The following is an 18188-nucleotide window of genomic DNA, read 5'->3' as shown; positions in this document are numbered from 1 at the left end:
AAGTTGTGTATTGTATGTTGGGTTTCATGAACAGTGTGAGCAGACACATTGTCCTGCAAAAGCAACGCAGCCTCTGCTTAGTTTCACACGGTGTTTTTCCTTCATTTCCATCAGAACTGTTGAATAAACTGATGCTGTAACAGTTAACCCTTTCTAAGGTACTTTTGTAAGGATTATTTTGGATTATTATCCCAAATGACAATGGTAAGAACCTTCCTGATTACTTTTGGGTTCAGGATTTCTTTGGCCGTGGAGAAGCTTTGTGTCTCCACTCCATTGGCTGTTGCTTGGTATCTGGGCCATAGTAATGTATCCATGTTTCATCAACAGGCACAATACGAGCCAAAACATTTACACCTGATTTCTCAAAGTAATCTAAAATCACTTGAGATGACAACACACGTTCTTTCTTTTGGTCGGCATTCAAACATTTGAGGACCCACTTCGCTGAGAGTTTCTGCATGTGGTGATAATAACACCAACTCATTCCTTGGATATCCCCAGAGTCTTTGCAATGTTTTTGGCTGGTATTCGTCTATCATCACGGATCATAGCATGCACTGCATCGATGTTTTCAGGTGTGATCGCTGTAGAAGGTCCTCTTGACCTAGTAGCATCTGTTTGTCTAAGGATGCCAAGTTTTAAACTTGGCCACCCATCTGGCAACCGTTGGATATACTGGGGCACAGTCCCCTAAAATCTCACACGAAGTTTGGTGAATCTGAGTTGTGGCCGTTTCTTGCAGCACGAAAAACATGATGAAAGCCTGCACCTCTGCGGCTTCAAATTTCTCCAAAACATTCTGATATGTCTTCTTATATATCCTAAAAGAAAAAAGAACAAATTATTACAATTTGATGAAACAAGGGGATTAAAGATTTTTAAGATATGTTCTTTTTGTGGTTATATCAGTTGCCTTAATATCATTTTTGTTCTAGGTGTTTATCAGAACTTTCCAGTCCCCCCCCCCATACATTTTACACATTCAGGAAGACAATGAACAAGAAACAGAATTAGTCCTTTACATAGTCAACCATCTACAAAATGAATATACAAACAATATCAAATTCAATCCTGCACATCTCATTTGAAGAAATATCTGTTCTTTCATCAACGCTACAAGTTTGTGAACCACCAAGCTGTCTAATATATAGATTGTATAAGACAATTTGTGTGCATTTGCTTTGAACATTTCGAATATTTCCCTTCAATGAATAAAGTTTCTAGAACGAGATAGAGATTTTTTTTAATGTACAACATGTACGTTTTTTTTTTGTTTTTTTTTTACAATAGAACCATTACTTAAGGACTTCTTTTTGTCAGTGATTGGTTAAACATTAAAAAAATAGAAAGAGTGTGAGGATGAGTGAAATAAGCTGTCACAGTCAGTCGTAAGCGATTTGTCATTAAGTGTTTAAAGCGAAGTACTGTACAACAAGCGCTGTGAATGACGGTTGGTGCTTAGTGAGATGCTATGCGCCTCCTGCGATGAATCTTCGGACTCCACGGAGGTGTCCATAATAATGATGATAATAATAAACACATCAAAACAATCTTCAGATACTGAAAATTCATTTTAATTCTGAATTCTTTGGAGCTTCTAAGAAATAAACAAAAAACATTAATAACGATATTATTTTTCTTAGATGTTGATTTGCTGCAAACGAATTTTTCACTCACACACACACACACACACACACACACACACACACACACACACACACACACACACACACACACACACACACACACACACACACACACACACACACACACACACACACACACACACACACACACAGAGAGAGAGAGAGAGAGAGACCCCAAAAGATGTTTCATAAAATAAATATTGAACAGAAAATATGCCAGAATATATTTTTTAAACCCCACAAAACTTTAACCCCCTTTTTTTCCAATTAGTCAGAGAGAAAAATATAATGATTTAATTTAAAGGGAGATGGTAAATCCCGTTTACCATCTCCCAGATGAAACCGGTCTGTGTAATGACCTCTTCTCATAATGTAAAACAGTATATATATACATCTCTTAGGAGCTGTGTTTTACATTATGAGAGAATATTAAAGTTAGTGACGGAGCTTGCTCCACCTTTGCGTGGAGTTGCCCTGGTGGTGTACTACCCAAGTGATCACTTACACTTGGGCTCGCCGATAGTTTTTTCGGCATGAAACTCTATGGATTCGATGGATTTCGATCCGAGTTTCGTACCCGGCTATAAAATAAAACGGGATTTACCATCTCCCTTTAACTTAACTTGTGTCGCCGGTAGAATAGCCTTTTGGCTTATTATAGTGGTAATAATGATTTAATGTTTCGTCTGGTCTTATGTGAAATAAGCATCTTTAGTGAAGCGTTACTTACGTCATTTTCGTTCAAGAGTTTACCTTCGTAGAGTATAAAGAAGCACTCAACTCGGTAACTGTGAAATGCATTATATTATTCATATGGACCGAAGCATGCACAAAGGATACATGCATGCTTGTGAATGCAATCTATCTCTGTCATACAAATAATTCTTTTGCTCTTCAAATATATCCCAAATATCAAATACTGTCAACCTCTTTTCCTGCGTTCTGGCCATCACCTCGTTCATTAATAATTTTCATCCCCTAAGATCTCCATATTCACATGAAGGTAACATCATTCATGTTATCGATTCGGTTTTTCAGGTGAATGTACGAGCCAATAATATGAGGGTGGTCTGAAAAGTTCTCGGCCTCGACCATAAATGGCAGCACTATCGGGAAGATTTTTTTTTTCTAAGTTGGTACATCTGTCATAAGCATCCATGTGAAATTGCAAGTCATTCTATCAAGTAGTTTGTTTTATACATCTGTCTGAAGCAAAAGTGTCCCTTGAAGTGATAAAATTGAGTATCGTACGGTTATAAAATTCTTTGTAAAAGAAGGTTTAACGTCAAAACAAATTCATTCGAAGTTCACCAAAGTTTATGGGCACTCCTTCGTTTTCGACAATTAAGAAATGTGCTGCCGAGTTTAAACGTGGCGGTACCAGCCTTGAAGATGATCCACGTGAAGGACGTTCATAACGTGTAACAGCACCGGAAATCATTGATCAAGTGCACGATATGGTATGGATCACCGACAAGTGAAAGTGCGTTAAATTGCTGAGACTATGGGCATTTCAAAAGAACGTGTAGGATACATTTTGCATGAAGAATTGCAAATGAAAAAGCTTTGCGCAAGATGGGTGCCTCGCTTGCTCACAGCAGATCAAAAACACACTCGCATGAAAATCTCTGAACAGTGCTTGGAGCATATGAACAAGAATAAAACTGATTTTGTGCGTCGATTTATTACTATGGATGAGACTTGGATTCACCATTACACACCAGAATCCAAACAGCAGTCAAAACAGTGGACAGAAGCCGGTTGTTCAGTGCCAAAGAAGACGAAGTCAGTTCAATCAGCAGGAAAGGTCGTTACGTCGGTGTGTTAGGATGCTAAATGTATTTTGTTTATTAATTATATTGAAAATGGTAAAACAATAACCGGGAAATATTATTCCGATCTTTTAGCCAGACTAGACGAAAACATTCTTGAGAAAAGACCCGGTTTGCAGAAGAAAAAAATCATCTTTCATCAGGACCATGCACCTTCCCACAAAGGTGTTTTGGCAGTGGGAAATTATGGGATCTGCACTATGAATTGTTGGAACATCCACCCTATTCCCCAGATTTGGCTCCCTCTGACTTCTATCTCTTCCCAAAACCGAAGCTCTTCCTCGCTGGTCAGCGTTTTGCTTCGAATCAAGAGGTGATTGCAGCTGTAGAGGGATATTTTGCAGATCTTATTGAGAACCACTACAAGGATGGGATAATGGCACTGGAGCATCGCTGGAATAAAGAGAACTTTTCAGACCACCCACGTAACGAAATAAATATAAATAAACTTTAAGATATAAGTTAATTGGAGGAAGCAGTACGTTCATTAATCTAATATTCCACAATGCAATTTTAATGCAGGAAAATCATTTACTGCCATTTTTTTCCTTGTAGAAGGTTTTTCAAAAGAGTAATTTTATGTAATGCACAAGGATTGTGATTTGTTACTCTTGAATCTTCCAAAAGTGCAGAGTTTCTGATACATCTCGTCGTTAATTGAGTAATATGAGCAATATTTGTACCAGGGTGTGCCGAAAAGTTGTGGTAATCACCATGAAGGAATTGAGGTATGACCATGTAACTTACACATTAATCTCCATATTCCCCACGAAGCGTTGTGCACTTATTACAACGCTTCTGCATCATTTTTAATCCTTTGAAAAAAAAAAAAAAAAAAAGTCTTTCTCTTGTTGCAGAAATCGGTCATTTTTGTTCCAGGTGTTTATCAGAACTTTTCAGCCTCCTCCTCTTCATAGACTTATAATGCTAGTATATATTGAATACTAGCCATAATAGAGCAAGGCCTAAATATTCATATACGTGAATTCATATACTGTCATGTCATCTTTTATAAACATGTTACAGTAGCGAACGAATTAATCCGAACACTCACATTGTAAAGAAAAATTTTAATTTTGCAAGAAAATGAGTACAAAAATTAAACTCCAACGGTACCTAGTAATTTATATGTGCTCATCTGTTTCTAATAAGTTCATTAATTCGCTTTGGCACGGACTCTACCAACGTAGAACACATTTTTTTTCTGCATCCGCAACCATAAGTTTACAATGGGTTATCCATTGTATCGCAATTTAATTTTCCAAGTCTCTCTTTCACTGTGGTCCAAAATTTTCTATTGCGTTATGTCAGGAGAGAGTTACCTGGCCACCAATTGGATGTTGCGGTTTTTGAGGAACTTTCACTTTTTTTTTTTTGGCAGAGTATGGCATGGAGAGAGATTATGTTGGAAGATGAATTCTTTGTCTTTCTGGATCTGTGGGACCACTTTTTTCTCCAATATTTTTGTGTATTGGTCACTTTTCATCATACCGTCAACAGGTATGATGTGATTCTGGACCGTCATGCTTAAAAAAACCCAGTATATCTTTTTAGCTGGGTTTAGGATTTGTTGAAGGTTTGATTTGCGAACATAGGGTACTCCCTCTCCTTGGACAAAGAAGTTGCTCTCATCTGACAATATGGCTTTCCACTTCTAAGCAGTCCAATCTTTGTTCACTTTCCCACTGGAGCCTCTTTTTCCTCATAGCCTTCGTCAGCAGTTGTTCTTTTTTTTTTTTTTTTGGTGTGTGGGCAGTTCTTCCTGCTTCCAACAATCTTCGACGGACTGTCATATCAGAAACATTAATATCACTAGCTGCCAAGTCTCTGTGTTTATGTCTACAGAAGACATTCGTTTATTCATTTTGCTTTTCCTGACTAATAAACGATCTTGAGTGACTGTAGGTTTCCTTTTTCGCCCACATTTTCCTTTTATGTCAGGAGTAATGAAACTGTCACCTTAAACCTGTTTAAAATCGCATTAATAGTGCCCAAACCAATACCACACTCATTGGGAATTTGTCTTTGAGTCATGGATGTCTGCTGAGAAAGAGTACACATTTTTGAACGCTTTCTTGGAGATGTATCCATTTTGTAACGAATAAATAAAATGAATAAAACACTACGAATGTCAACTTGTTTACTCTATTTAAAATGCACAACACTATTAATAAACATCGTAGAGAAAGTTAAAACACGCAGCACCCAATCGAAATAGCGAACTAAAACCCAAACCAAAGAAAACACCAAAATTACCGTGAAATGAAACAAAAACCCAACCAAAAATGTGGCTAAAATTCGGCTTGATTAGTTCGCTACTGTATATTCATAGAAACTGTACAAAGAAGAGTAAAGTATAATAACAAACTAATGGGAAACTTCGTTTTCATTTCAGATACATCATAAGATTTCTAATATGGCAAAGATGCAAAAAGAAAATGAAACTGGGAGCTCTCTAGCATCAGTGAGAGAAAGCAGATCCTCAGTGTCAGATTTCTACAGAGACAGAAGCATTTTCATGACGGGTGGAACAGGCTTCCTGGGAAAGGTACACGCCCTGATTATTCTTTGTTTTTGTTTTTATCCAATATATATATATATATTTTTTTTTTTTCCCCTCATTTGGAGCCATGGATATGATTCCCAAATGGATTTCCTGGAACATCTCAATAGTCGACATCCAAGTATAAAGTTCGCAGCAGAGCTTGAAACTGATAGTTCTCTGCCTTTTCTAGATGTAAAACTGACCCGCCCTTCTGGTAAACTTAAAATTTCGATGTATAGAACGCCTACACATACCAACAGATATCTTCATAGTCAGTCCCATCACTTCCCTCCCCAAAAACTTGGAATAATTTCTACCTTGGGATATAGAGCTCGCTTGATGACCCAAATGAACTTTAAAAAGAAATCAACTATCTCAAAATTACTTTCGTACTTAATGGATATTCTGAAAGAATTATTGAAAAATTCCTTCTTAATCCTCCTAGTCATCACACAGAAAAAATAAATACATTTAAAGGCAATATATCTATTTCTTACATAAGTTCAGTTTCACAAAAATTAACCAAGGTTCTAAAAAAATAAAATATCAGAACTTTGTTCGCTCAACTTCCAAAAATCCGCTCCTTAATAAGCCACCCAAAACTATATCAGCATCATCTTAAATATCCTGTTGTGTACAAAATATGGTGTGATTGTGATATTCCTTATTTTGGCCAGAAGGACAAATCTATTGAATTACGTATGGAGGAACACATGAGGGACATTGCTTACAAGAGACAGCCAGTGCCTTATCAAGCTATATCCTTTTCTCGGCCGATCCTAATGATGAAAACCCAAGTCATACAGTCCGCTGGAACAGATCTACTAACATCTTTCGTTGCCGTGATGAATTGGAGAGAAAAATCGTAGAATATAGGGAAATCATCCTCAACCTTGAACATCTAAATAATAACTTGAGCTACAACCTCCCAGATAGTCATTGAGCTGTAATCATGTGCTGGCGTTCACGTGATGCTACAAGCACGCACTCTCCCAACAATGCAACAAACGAAAGTCTGTCTGTCTGTGTTCACTGGGCATCTACAGATGTCGTATGGTCACTCCGATGCTCGATGATGTTCCACACTAGGCCTCGCCATGTAGTCCTGTTGTTTGCCCTTCTGGCAGCCTCAACTCTCTGAAGATCAGTCACTCCACACACGCCATCCATCCATCTCATTGATGGTCTACCCCTGCCTCTTTTTCCAGGAAATTTACCTTCTATTACTGTTCTGAGAAGTCCTCCTTCCATCCTTTCTCTGTGTCCAAAATATTTTAACTTTCTTCTGTCAATATCCTTAAGGAGCCTTAAAGTTCTACTAATCTTTTCTAACACCCAATCATTTGTACGCCTTTCAGTGTATGATATCCTCAACAGCCTTCTGTAACACCGCATCTCAAAAGCAGATATCCGTTTCTTATCTGACTTCTTTAGGTTCCAAGTCTCGCATCCATAAGTCGCTGTTGGAAAACCAACTGCATCTAAAATCCTCAACTTTGTTCCCATGGAGATAGATCCATCCTTCCAGATTTTAGACAGGTCTCTGACTGTTGTTTTAGCCATTCCTAACCTTATTTTGACATCTTCTGAACAGCAATTCTTCACATTAATAATGGATCTCAGGTACTCAAACTTGCTGACTTCCTCAATTCTTTCTCCATTAAGATACATTTGTTTCTCAAGAGCTTCTCTGTTTGTTTTTCCTTTGAGAACCATGATCTTTGTCTTGCTAAAATTGAGTTGAAGTCCTCTGTTACTGATCTTGTTAACTTTGTCAAGAATTAGTCCTGGTTCTTCCATGTCATTACAAAGGCGTACTGTATCATCAGCATACCTCAGATTACTGATCAATCTACCTCCTATCGTAATTCCTGTCCTGAGCTCATCCAATGCTTCACGCATGATGTCCTCTGCATATATACTAAACAAGTGAGGAGAAAGCAAACATCCTTGTCTAACTCCTTTTCCAACTTGAAGCCAGTCGGTCAATCCAACACCTGTTCTTACTGTGGCTTCTTGCTCCTTATACAAGTTGGCTATCAACCTGATAGTGTGTTGAGGAAAACCCATTCTTTTCATTACTTCCCACAGTTTCACATGCTCAACACAGTCAAAAGCTTTAGAGTAGTCTAAGAAACACATTACCAGAGGGAGTCTGAATTCTTTATATTTTTCAATGATCTGTCTAAGGCAAAGGATCTGATCTCAGGTGCCCCTACCTTTCCTAAAACCTGCTTGTTCCTCGGGTCCTCAACTTTGGCCTCAATCCTATTTAGCATGATCTTTAATAAAATTTTGCTTGCATGAGATATCAAACTAATAATTCTATAATTCTTGCATGCCTTCATATCACCTTTCTTGCGTAGCGGTATGAAAACTGACTTCTTCCAGTCTCTAGGCCATGATCCTGTCTCCTGTATCCTTGTAATCAATCTATGAAACACTCTTATCCCTCCATCCCCTGTGGCCTTAATTAACTCTGCTGGGATTTCATCTGCACCTGGGGCCTTATTGCTATTGAGCTGCTTAACTGCTCTTTCAACTTCATGCCTAAGTGGAGGAGGATCCAAATCAAAATTTTCTTGGTTGGAGGACTCCATATTTTCTTTATCCAAGAAACGAAAGAACAGCTTTAAATACAATTACAACGTTTTCATGCTAATTATGTATAGAAACTCTCTATGTTGTTCATAGTTTTTTAACCTTCAGTGTTTAGTGTTTTTTCTTTTCTTTTATAATGTCACCTGATGAAGGCTGTTATAAGCAGAAACTAGTCGTGTTTTACTATTAAATCCCCAACCCCTTTTTTTTTTTACCTAACTCTCGGTTTAAGTCATTCTACTCATTTTACAATATGTATTTCAACCGAGTCAGTGAATCGTCATATATATATATATATATAACCCTCTGTCCAAAAAGAAACTGAACTTTTCGAAAATAGAACCAAGTGGCGCCATCTGTTGTATCTTTTTGTTGTCGAAAGCGGTATTACAGGATGACCACCACCAGTACTTTCGTACTAGATCTATGACGTTTTATAAATTTTTAGTGTACTAGTACGTTCAGCAACAGATCTAGTACTTTCTTCCTTCCGAATAATAATAATAATAATAATAATAATAATAATAATAATAACATGAGAGTTAGACATATGAGTTTAATATTTTTGTCTTCTCCCATCTCCGTCACATTCAGTGACACAAGTATGATTTATCTTTTTTTTCCTCCTCCCTCTCACTGTTCGCTAATCTCCTCCCCCCCCCCCCGATCCCATACTCATGCAGTCCGACTGGCCAACGAAAATATATTCTTCTCTATTTAAACACTTTCCGCTCATTATAAGATCATTACAACAATGAAAACAAGTGGAAAAAGTAAATATTTTAATTTGAGTAACCACCTTTTATTGATGCACAGCGTAATTTGGACCCTATTGAAAAGATAAATCCATCCGAAAATGTCAGTTTTTAGACATAGAAAATGTATATCTAGCGCGTTATGAAGAGCTTGATAGAGAATTGAAGACTTTTGAAGCATTGAAAAAGGTCAAGAATTCATGGTTTTTTTTTTTTTTTGAATAACGTTTTGAAATGAAAAATGCTGTAGGAGAACAAATGTTTCCTAATTTAACAGCATTAGTTAAAGTTGTACTGTGCCTCCCTCATTCATCAGCACAACTGAAAGAATATTTTCAGCAGTGACAATAAATAAGAATAAAATAAGAAATCAACTACAAACTCCCTTGATGAATGGACTCCTTTTGATAAAAGAAAAATGGACACAATCATCAACTACAGATGTTACTATTTCTGAAGAGTTACCTAATTTAGGAAAATGCTAAAAATAGTGAATAAATACTTCCAATGTTTTCTTGTGAGTGAGAACCCCTGTATATATGTAAATAGCATATTAAATGACTGAACACTAAAATAAGACTAAAAATTATATTGTAATTAATACACATGTTAAGTGGAGTTACAATCGGGACTTCTCTTATGATGACTGACAACTGCAGCTCTTGGACTTTATTTATTTAGATGACTACAGTGAGGTGAGTTTTGACTTTTTTCTTTTCATATTTGTCGTACATATATTAATTTAGCGGTTTTACATTGAGTTCATCTATGATAAAAAAAGGTAGTAGTAGTATCGTAAAATGCCCTGAATAGAGTAAAACGAAAGCAAATAAAAATCTAGTACTTTTTTTTCGGATTTATACCTTTTTCCTGCATAAGTTGGTACAAAATATTTTTGCTTGGTGGTCACCCTGAGCAGCAACCTTCATTAGTGTTGTGTCGACTGTTCGGTTACATGAAAATTCATCGAAAAGGCAATTCATCGAAAGAACAATTCATCGAAAAGGCAATTCATCGAATGAACAATTCACCGAAATTTTTACATTTTCGATAATGTTGTGATAAAAGTGATCCATTTAAAACAAAAACTGAACCATGCAGACAGCTTCTTGTACCAACAACTTCTACTAAGTCATTTAAGTCAGAGAGTTTTTGTAATACGGTACATAATTTGGACACGTGATTTCTTTGTCGCCCCGAATATAGCTGAACTGAAAACTGGAACCGTTCGACATTTTCTTGAAAAGTTTCAAATAGCGAATCTGAGTAAGATTCATCCCATAATAATTTCTGTATTGAAGTCGTGTATTACTGTTAGCAACAATAATAATAATAATAACGGAGCCTGCGTAGTTCAGTCGGTAAAAACGAAGCCATTTAATGAACAATCAGTGTAGCTCAGTGGATGTGGCGTTTACCAACCACGGCGCTTGGCCGCACGAAGGAAGACTTGGTTTCGAGTCTAGTCGGCGACTAGAGGAAATTTTTCTAAGCCTTTTTTCGACCGGTTCCCGAGTTAGTCGATCTCTGGCACGGGCAAGCAGGTTTTTCCTCCCGGAAACTCGGGTTTTTCGTCCTGTAAACTCAAGAAAATCGACCGTAGAACCCACATTATTTCAGACATTAAATATAATGTGTTAGGGTTAGGGACCACGAGATGGCGGCACATTTGAGCCGTCTCTCTTCACTGAGTATCGCTTAATTAGTGATAGCCTTGGGCCATCTATCTCTGATTGGTACCAGTGGAGATTGAATTGCCCACTCAGTCTCCAAAAGTTAGATAGGGCTAAATGGCCTCGCCTACTCCCCGCATACGGGAATAAAAAGGCGTTAGATGATTTTTTTTTTTTGAATTGTTCATTCGATGAATTGCTTTTTCGATGATCTCTCCGGATACCAACTGTTTAAGACAATTGTTTCATTAGAAGCCGATTTATAGTGCCAAGAGTGACAGTGTGTTTTGACGAACTGTCGAAAAATGAGTTTCAGAGAGGCGATTGACATTTGTGTTAAACTTGGTAAAAATTTTACCCAAACGCATCAATTGCTTCAAAAAGCATACGGTGATGAATGCTTATCCCATACTCGAGTTTATGAGTGGTTTAAGCGATTTCAAAGTGGTCGTGAGACGCTTGAGGACGATGAAAAGCCGAGATCTCCAAAAACATTGAGCGAAGTTAATATCAAAAAATTGCGTAATTTCATCAAAGGAAACCCGAAATCGTCCCTGAGATTGATTGAAGATGAATTACGGATTCCAAAATCAACTGTGCACAACATTTTGACCGAGAGTTTGGACCTTCGTAAATTGAATTCGCGATTTGTTCCCCACAAGTTGACCGACGACCAAAAAATGTATTGAATTGAACACTGCAAGGACCTCATTAAAACCGTTCGTATGGACTCAAACTTCCTTGAAACGATCGTTACTTGTGACGAAACATGGTGTTTTGAGTATGAGCCCGAAACAAAGCGCCAAAGTGCTGAGCGGAGAACACCAGAAGATGGGCATGCGAAAAAAGTCGCTTGGCGAAATCAAAAGTAAAAACAATGCTGATTTGTTTCGATGACTCCAAGAGCATTATCCACAAATAATTCGTTCCGCTTGGCCAAACGGTCAATGGTGAGTTTTATTTCGAAGTTTTGAAGCGATTGATAGTGAGAATTCGTCGCGTACGGCATGAATATCGTCATGTAGGCAGCTGGCCACTTTTGCACGATAATGCATCGTCTCATCATTCGAACATTGGGAGACAGTTTTTGAGCCAAAACCAAGTTTATGTGTTGGATCATTCGCCGTATTCACCTGATTTAGCACCTGTGACTTTTTTCTCTTCCCCCGACTTCATTTGCCGATGAAAGGAAAGCGATACACCATTGAGAACGTTCAAGCGGCAATAACCACGACCCTCAACAATATCCCAAAAACCGAGATAAAAAACTCATTTAACAAATTAATTGACTGCCAAACGTTGTATCGAAGCTGAGGGAGAGTATATTGATTGAAATAAATGATTGGAATAATTATAATTGGCCTGTGCTTTATTTTCTATCAAAAGTTCGGTTTCTTTTTGGACAGAGGGTTAATAGTGTTACTCATCGATTTAATTCCCGATTTATCCACCTGATCCTGGGTATTCAAATGATGGTGTATATGAGAGAGAGAGAGAGATGGGAGGGGCATAAAAAAAAAACGAGTGCCAATTTGAGGCGTCCTATGAGAAAGGATCAAATTCAAATGTAGGCAGGAATAGAAATGGAGTTATGAAATTTTCTAGGATGATAGGAAGGAGAAAAGAAGGGGCAGGGGGGGGGAGTAATGCGGTTATTTATCTACTCATTAAAATAAGCGCATAAAAACCGCATGCGAGTGTATTAAACAATTATTAAATTAATAAACTAAAAATAACTTACAGCAGATATTTTGGTTTGAATATCCAGAGCTAGGCAAATTATGCAAAATCTTGCTTGACACGAAAAAAAAAAAAAAAATTACCCAAGGACTCCCCCCATTAAAAAAAAAAAAAGTCAGTAAAAGTTCTATAAAGTGATATTAGCAGTGGTCTACATCATTGTTTGAAGAAAGGCCATTTCCTTTGTCTGAAAACCATTCCAGTCATTAAATAAAAAATTATTGTTCTTTGCCGAGTCTTAATTACTTCACCAGCTGGCAAAATATACGAGCTACAGAAGAGTGGACAACCGCATTAGTCGAGCTCTGTGAATATCTCAAAACATCCTCGTGCAAGAAATAAGAGACTATACAAAAATTCAGATAGTGTGGATTTAGAAATGAGCGTCTTTGTATGTGTCTGCGTGTAACGCGCACACACACACACGCTTTGAAAGAAGTTATCGGACACCATAGTGCGAGGAACAAACAGCCATGGCACCCACCTTAAAAAGATGTAGGACCTCCATTCGTTATAATGAATTTAGCAATTATACGGGACATACTTTCCAAAAGCGCACGATAGCGATCAATGGGAATTTTGGACCATTCTTTCTGTAGGCATGTAACGAGGTCCTGGGCTGTTGTAGGACGAACGTCCTTTGACCACACCGTAAGTTTCAGTTCATCTCACAAATGTTCACTAGAGTGAAAGTGGCCCCCAGTCGAGTGAGGTGACTTTCGTGTCCATAAACCATGCAGTTACAGCAGCAACATTATGATATTGTACATCGTCTTGCTGAAAGAGACAATGGTCAGTTCCGTAAAAAAGGCCATAGAGTAGGAAGCATTGAACTGTCCAAAATGTTCAGATACCTCTTGGAGTTCAGTTTTTGTGACATCACAGAGGTCAGAGACCAAACCAGGAAAAACAGGACCATACATACATCGCCACCTCCGAATTTCATAGTTGGGGTTATGCACTCTGATAAGAAACGTTTGCCGAACATCCGCCACATCCATCCATCTGCTCAATATAGATGTTGTAGCATGATTCGTCGCTCCCTAACAGATTTTCAAGCTTCCATGTCCCACTGTATGCACTCATTACGCCATTGAAAACGACGCTGTATATTTATTCTGATAATCTTGGGATTGCAATTGCTGTCCTACCGTTTTTTTAATGTTTTTGTGCAGATTTGTATTTCAAGTCGATGCCCCGAATTGTCGCATTCATGTCTGTGGGTGAATGCAGGTTTTACATATTATCCTTCATAGCACCGTACGGTCGCGTTCAGTGGGTGCGGTGGGTGGTTCACTGCGGGTAGCACTTGCAATTGACTCCCTACACTTCCATCTCAGTATGTTATCACTGACTGTTGACCTCGGATTACCCAATTTGTCAACAATTTGCCGAAAAGATTGACCTGTGGTATAGCATCCTATCACACGCCACTTTGACTTGCTTTAGTTCCCTTCTCTCAGCTATTTCACTCAGACATGGTTGCACTGACTTGAGAGTATCATATCCCTTTAATTTATACCTAGTACAAACACGTGACTCGTTACATGACAGAATGCCCCTTGCCCATCAGGAGGCCACAGAGTAGGAAGCATTGAACTATCCAAAATGTTCACGGGCAACCAGGCCATGCTGATCTGGTTGACCGAGTGGTTAGCATATCTACTCGGCAGGTTCGAATCCAGCCGTGGGCATGGATGTTTTTGATTGTCTGTGAAAATACTAGGGTTGGTGGTTGTGGGCAGTAGATGATGCAGTCTGCAGTAGTTGGTGGATTGAGTGATGGAGACAGAGAGTTGTAGAGTAGGTGCCCTCCCTCAATGAGTCTTTAGACTCCCTGGAGGTGTCACACATAATAATAATAATAATGAATATATATATATATATATATATGTAGAAAGTATTTTACCTTGGGTATAATAAATGTTAAAGATACCAAGCTATTTTAAATCTGGTTTTACTCCATTTCCCAAGTAAGCAAACAGACAAACAAGTCAAGTTTGCGCCTGCACGTATTCGAAGTCTAGCTGACCCTCAAAGTAGTTCAAGTCATAGGCAATTTAAGGATAAAAGTAGAATAAGCTCTGATCACTATTCTTAATATTTACCCTTAATGCACAGCCCATCTCCTTGAGGAGATGTATGACGCTATGTATTAAAGGTAAGGTGCCACTACCCAGACCGGTTTCGACCTTATGAATAAGTAAAGCCGTCTCTAAAAATTCGGATGATCCCTAAGCCACTCAAGTGTGGGCGAAAGACCGTCCATCTCAGCGTTGGCTCCAGTGATGGCCTTCCACCCACCACCACCACCAAGCAGAACCGCTCATATTCCGAAGGAAAGCATTCACCGACAAAGCCCCTCACCGGGCCATGCCGGAAAACACTCTCCCCAGAGACTCAAATTGCTCCCTTAAGGCAAAAACCTTAAGAGAGCGAACTCATAATAGCCCCCAACTGGTTTCGACCTTTATTGAGGTGTATTTAAGTAAAGACCTCTCTAAAAATTAGGATGATCCCTAGACCACTCCATAGTGGCCAAAAGACCGTCCAACTCATCGCTGTTCCACTCAGTAACAGGCTCACCCCGTCACCGAGAAGAACTTCTCAGCGTTGGCTCTACCTAGTGGCAGGCTCACCCCACCACCAACCAGAGCCATAATCTCAGCGGTGGCCCTACTCAGAGACAGGCAAAAACCTATCCCCAAGCAGAGCCTCTGAAGGCCAGCCCCCACCAGTTCCGACCCCTATCGAGGTCTCATCAGTGTGAGCCAGACTAGAAATACCAAGATTTTAGTAATACAGGACTTATAAGTATTTTACCAGAACAAGTTACCACGTGTTTTAACCTTATTAAATAAAAATTTTAAAATAAAAAAATATTAAAGAACATTTATTCTTAAATGTTAATTATTTAAAACAAAACACATAGGTATGTCAAAAATTATTCCTTCCATATTTTGGTAAAATAAATTAGCGTATATATTTTATGACTTCGATGTGTTTCAGGTCTTTGAATTACAAATTCTTTTGATACCAGGCACAATATCGGAAAGTCGAATTCTCATATCTGGTGTAGCCTTGAGTCTGTTCCTGGAATTTGATTTGGTTGCAGCATAATATGAAAATCCTGCCTCGCATAAATATGTCGTTGTAAAGGAAGTAAAACAAGAATAGCTAGCTTTGACATGCTGGGATACTCTTCTGTTAAATTTGTCCAGAAATCATTTAATGGCAGTTACTTGTATTTTTTTAAACCAGAGTCACTAATTAAGTCAATTAGATTTTCATAATCACTTGCACTGAAGTTTGCTGGCTTAGCTGTCACTGTAAATGGATTCAGAACCCAGGAATTGTCCTCACCGGATTTTTGAAAATATTGCAAGAGGATTAATTGTAAGTCACGCAAGTGTTCTAAATTGTTCGCATGCCTGTCATATGTGCGACAGAAGACACGACAGGCGTGCCGGACCGCAACTCATCACATTGACCTTGCTTGTGACCGCACGTTTCCTAGAATAGATACCTCCGTACTTCACTCGCGCTCAGTGGCGTCGGCAACCGCTGAGTCAAGGTCAGCGTGCGCTGATCTTAATAGCACAATCCACATGCAAAGTGAGGAGCGCCTGATTTTCAAACATGTTTGAACTTGTCGCAGCATTTAAAACCATTCCAGGCTCATATTAATTTTGATAATTTTTCACGGAACATATTCACTTTCCGCGGAACATAGTTTGGGAAACACTGCCATAAAGTATCGTGCGATGTGAATTTTATAAACTTTTATAGTCTATCCAAATATTTAGTTAAATATTATTATGTTATATTTTGCATTAATGTTTCTCTTGTAACACACACAAAATAGCAATTGAAGATTTTCTTATATTTTTGTATTATAATCCATCAGGGGTGATATTTACTAGTTTGCCTCGGGTTCTAAATCCCGATAAGATCGGGGGCGTTATCTTATCTGGCGACGGCCCTGCCCACACGTATACCACTGTACATAACGAGGGTAAGAAGCGCCTGTGGCAAGAGTCTAGTTACATTTAAAAATTTAAATGTAACTAGAATAAGTAAAAATTTAAATGTAACTAAAAAAAGTAAAATGTAACAAGTTAAATTTTACTAAATGTAATATGTTAAATACTTACTATTAACCCCATCAAAATGAGTTGCAGTATTTCTGTGTCTAAAGCGGCGTATTGTCGAAATTTAAAAATACAATATAAAATAGTGGACTTTTATATCTATTTATTTATTTTCGTTTTTTAGGTTTTGGGCCCCAAACCTAGTTGCGCTTCGCCACGCCCTCGTTACAGCACTGATACCACTTTCTGATACTTTCTTGTCAGTCATCTGCTTATTCAAGTCAATAGTTTATATCCTAATCCCATATTTTTCAGTTTATTGAACAGTCTTTCAGGAGATATCTTATTAAATGCCTTAGCAAAGTTCAGTTATTAGAGTGTATCCATGTCTCTTATCCAATTACTCTGTAATATTATTATAAAATTTGAGCAAGTTGCCAAAACATGACCTCCCCTTAGCAAAACCATGCTGTTCTTTGAAAAGTATAGCATGTCTCTCAACCCGCTGCTGTATCTGAGTTCTAACTTCTCTGAAGTAATCACCCCTACTCCAGAGATACTTATAGGTGCGTAGTTAGACCATCAGTTTTTGCACAACTCATATACAATGGCACTATCATATATTCTTTCAATTCCTATGGGATCTTGAATGAGCTGAGACTTAAATTATGCAAATATGTCAATGGCCTAACCCGGAGCTTCCCAAACTGTGTGTCGCGACACGTTAGTGAGAAGGTGTGGCGCACAAACATAAAGCATTAAACAGAATAATTGCTGAAAATTTCCCCAGCAGAATCCATTTCGCAAAGTACTGGTAGGACTTTTAGTTAGCGCCGTTAAAGAAGATATTTGGTCAACCGCTCAGAACCCCCTCCCTGAGTCTACCGACTTGCATGCAACCATCACTTTGATATTTGATCTTATCATGTAGTAATAATGGGATCAGTTTTAAAAGGAGTAAGTGATTAATCACTTACTATAAATAGTGAATTTTTATTAACCCGGTATCAGATGAACAGGAAGAGATTTTTAAATAAACCTTCTAAAAGTTATACAAAATATAATTGTAAAAGCATATACTTAAACTACATCCGATCTGGCCACGTGAACCATGAGAGGCACATCAGATTGAATTACTGTGCTGCAAAATTATGTTTGTCTAAAAAATGTGTCACCAACATGAAAAGTTTGGAAAACACTGGAATTCAGCTGAACGTTCCTTTAGCATACATTCTTGGGATCATGCCTGAGCTGAGTCAAAAATTAGATTTATTGTATATTACACATACTGCCAGTTTTAAT

The 18188-nt window shown here is 38.1% G+C and overlaps 1 protein-coding gene across 1 annotated transcript in view; it reads left to right on the top strand.

Annotated features, from left to right (window-relative positions):
* The window catches only part of LOC150106147 (putative fatty acyl-CoA reductase CG5065), a 212891-nt gene that overhangs the window by 51530 nt on the left and 143173 nt on the right, over positions 1–18188 (top strand). The window contains exon 2 of the mRNA XM_090393891.1: positions 5877–6029. Within this exon, the coding sequence (XP_090250017.1) occupies positions 5898–6029 (132 nt within the window). The 5' untranslated portion in view covers positions 5877–5897. The remainder of the gene's footprint in view (positions 1–5876; positions 6030–18188) is intronic.

Source organism: Typopeltis vanoorti, chromosome 6, assembly GCF_054136105.1.
Source record: "Typopeltis vanoorti isolate ZY-2024b chromosome 6, IOZ_Tvanoo_1.0, whole genome shotgun sequence".
NCBI lineage: Eukaryota > Metazoa > Arthropoda > Arachnida > Uropygi > Thelyphonidae > Typopeltis > Typopeltis vanoorti.
Note: the sequence above shows the minus strand (reverse complement) of the source record. Positions and strands in the feature narration are given on the sequence as shown.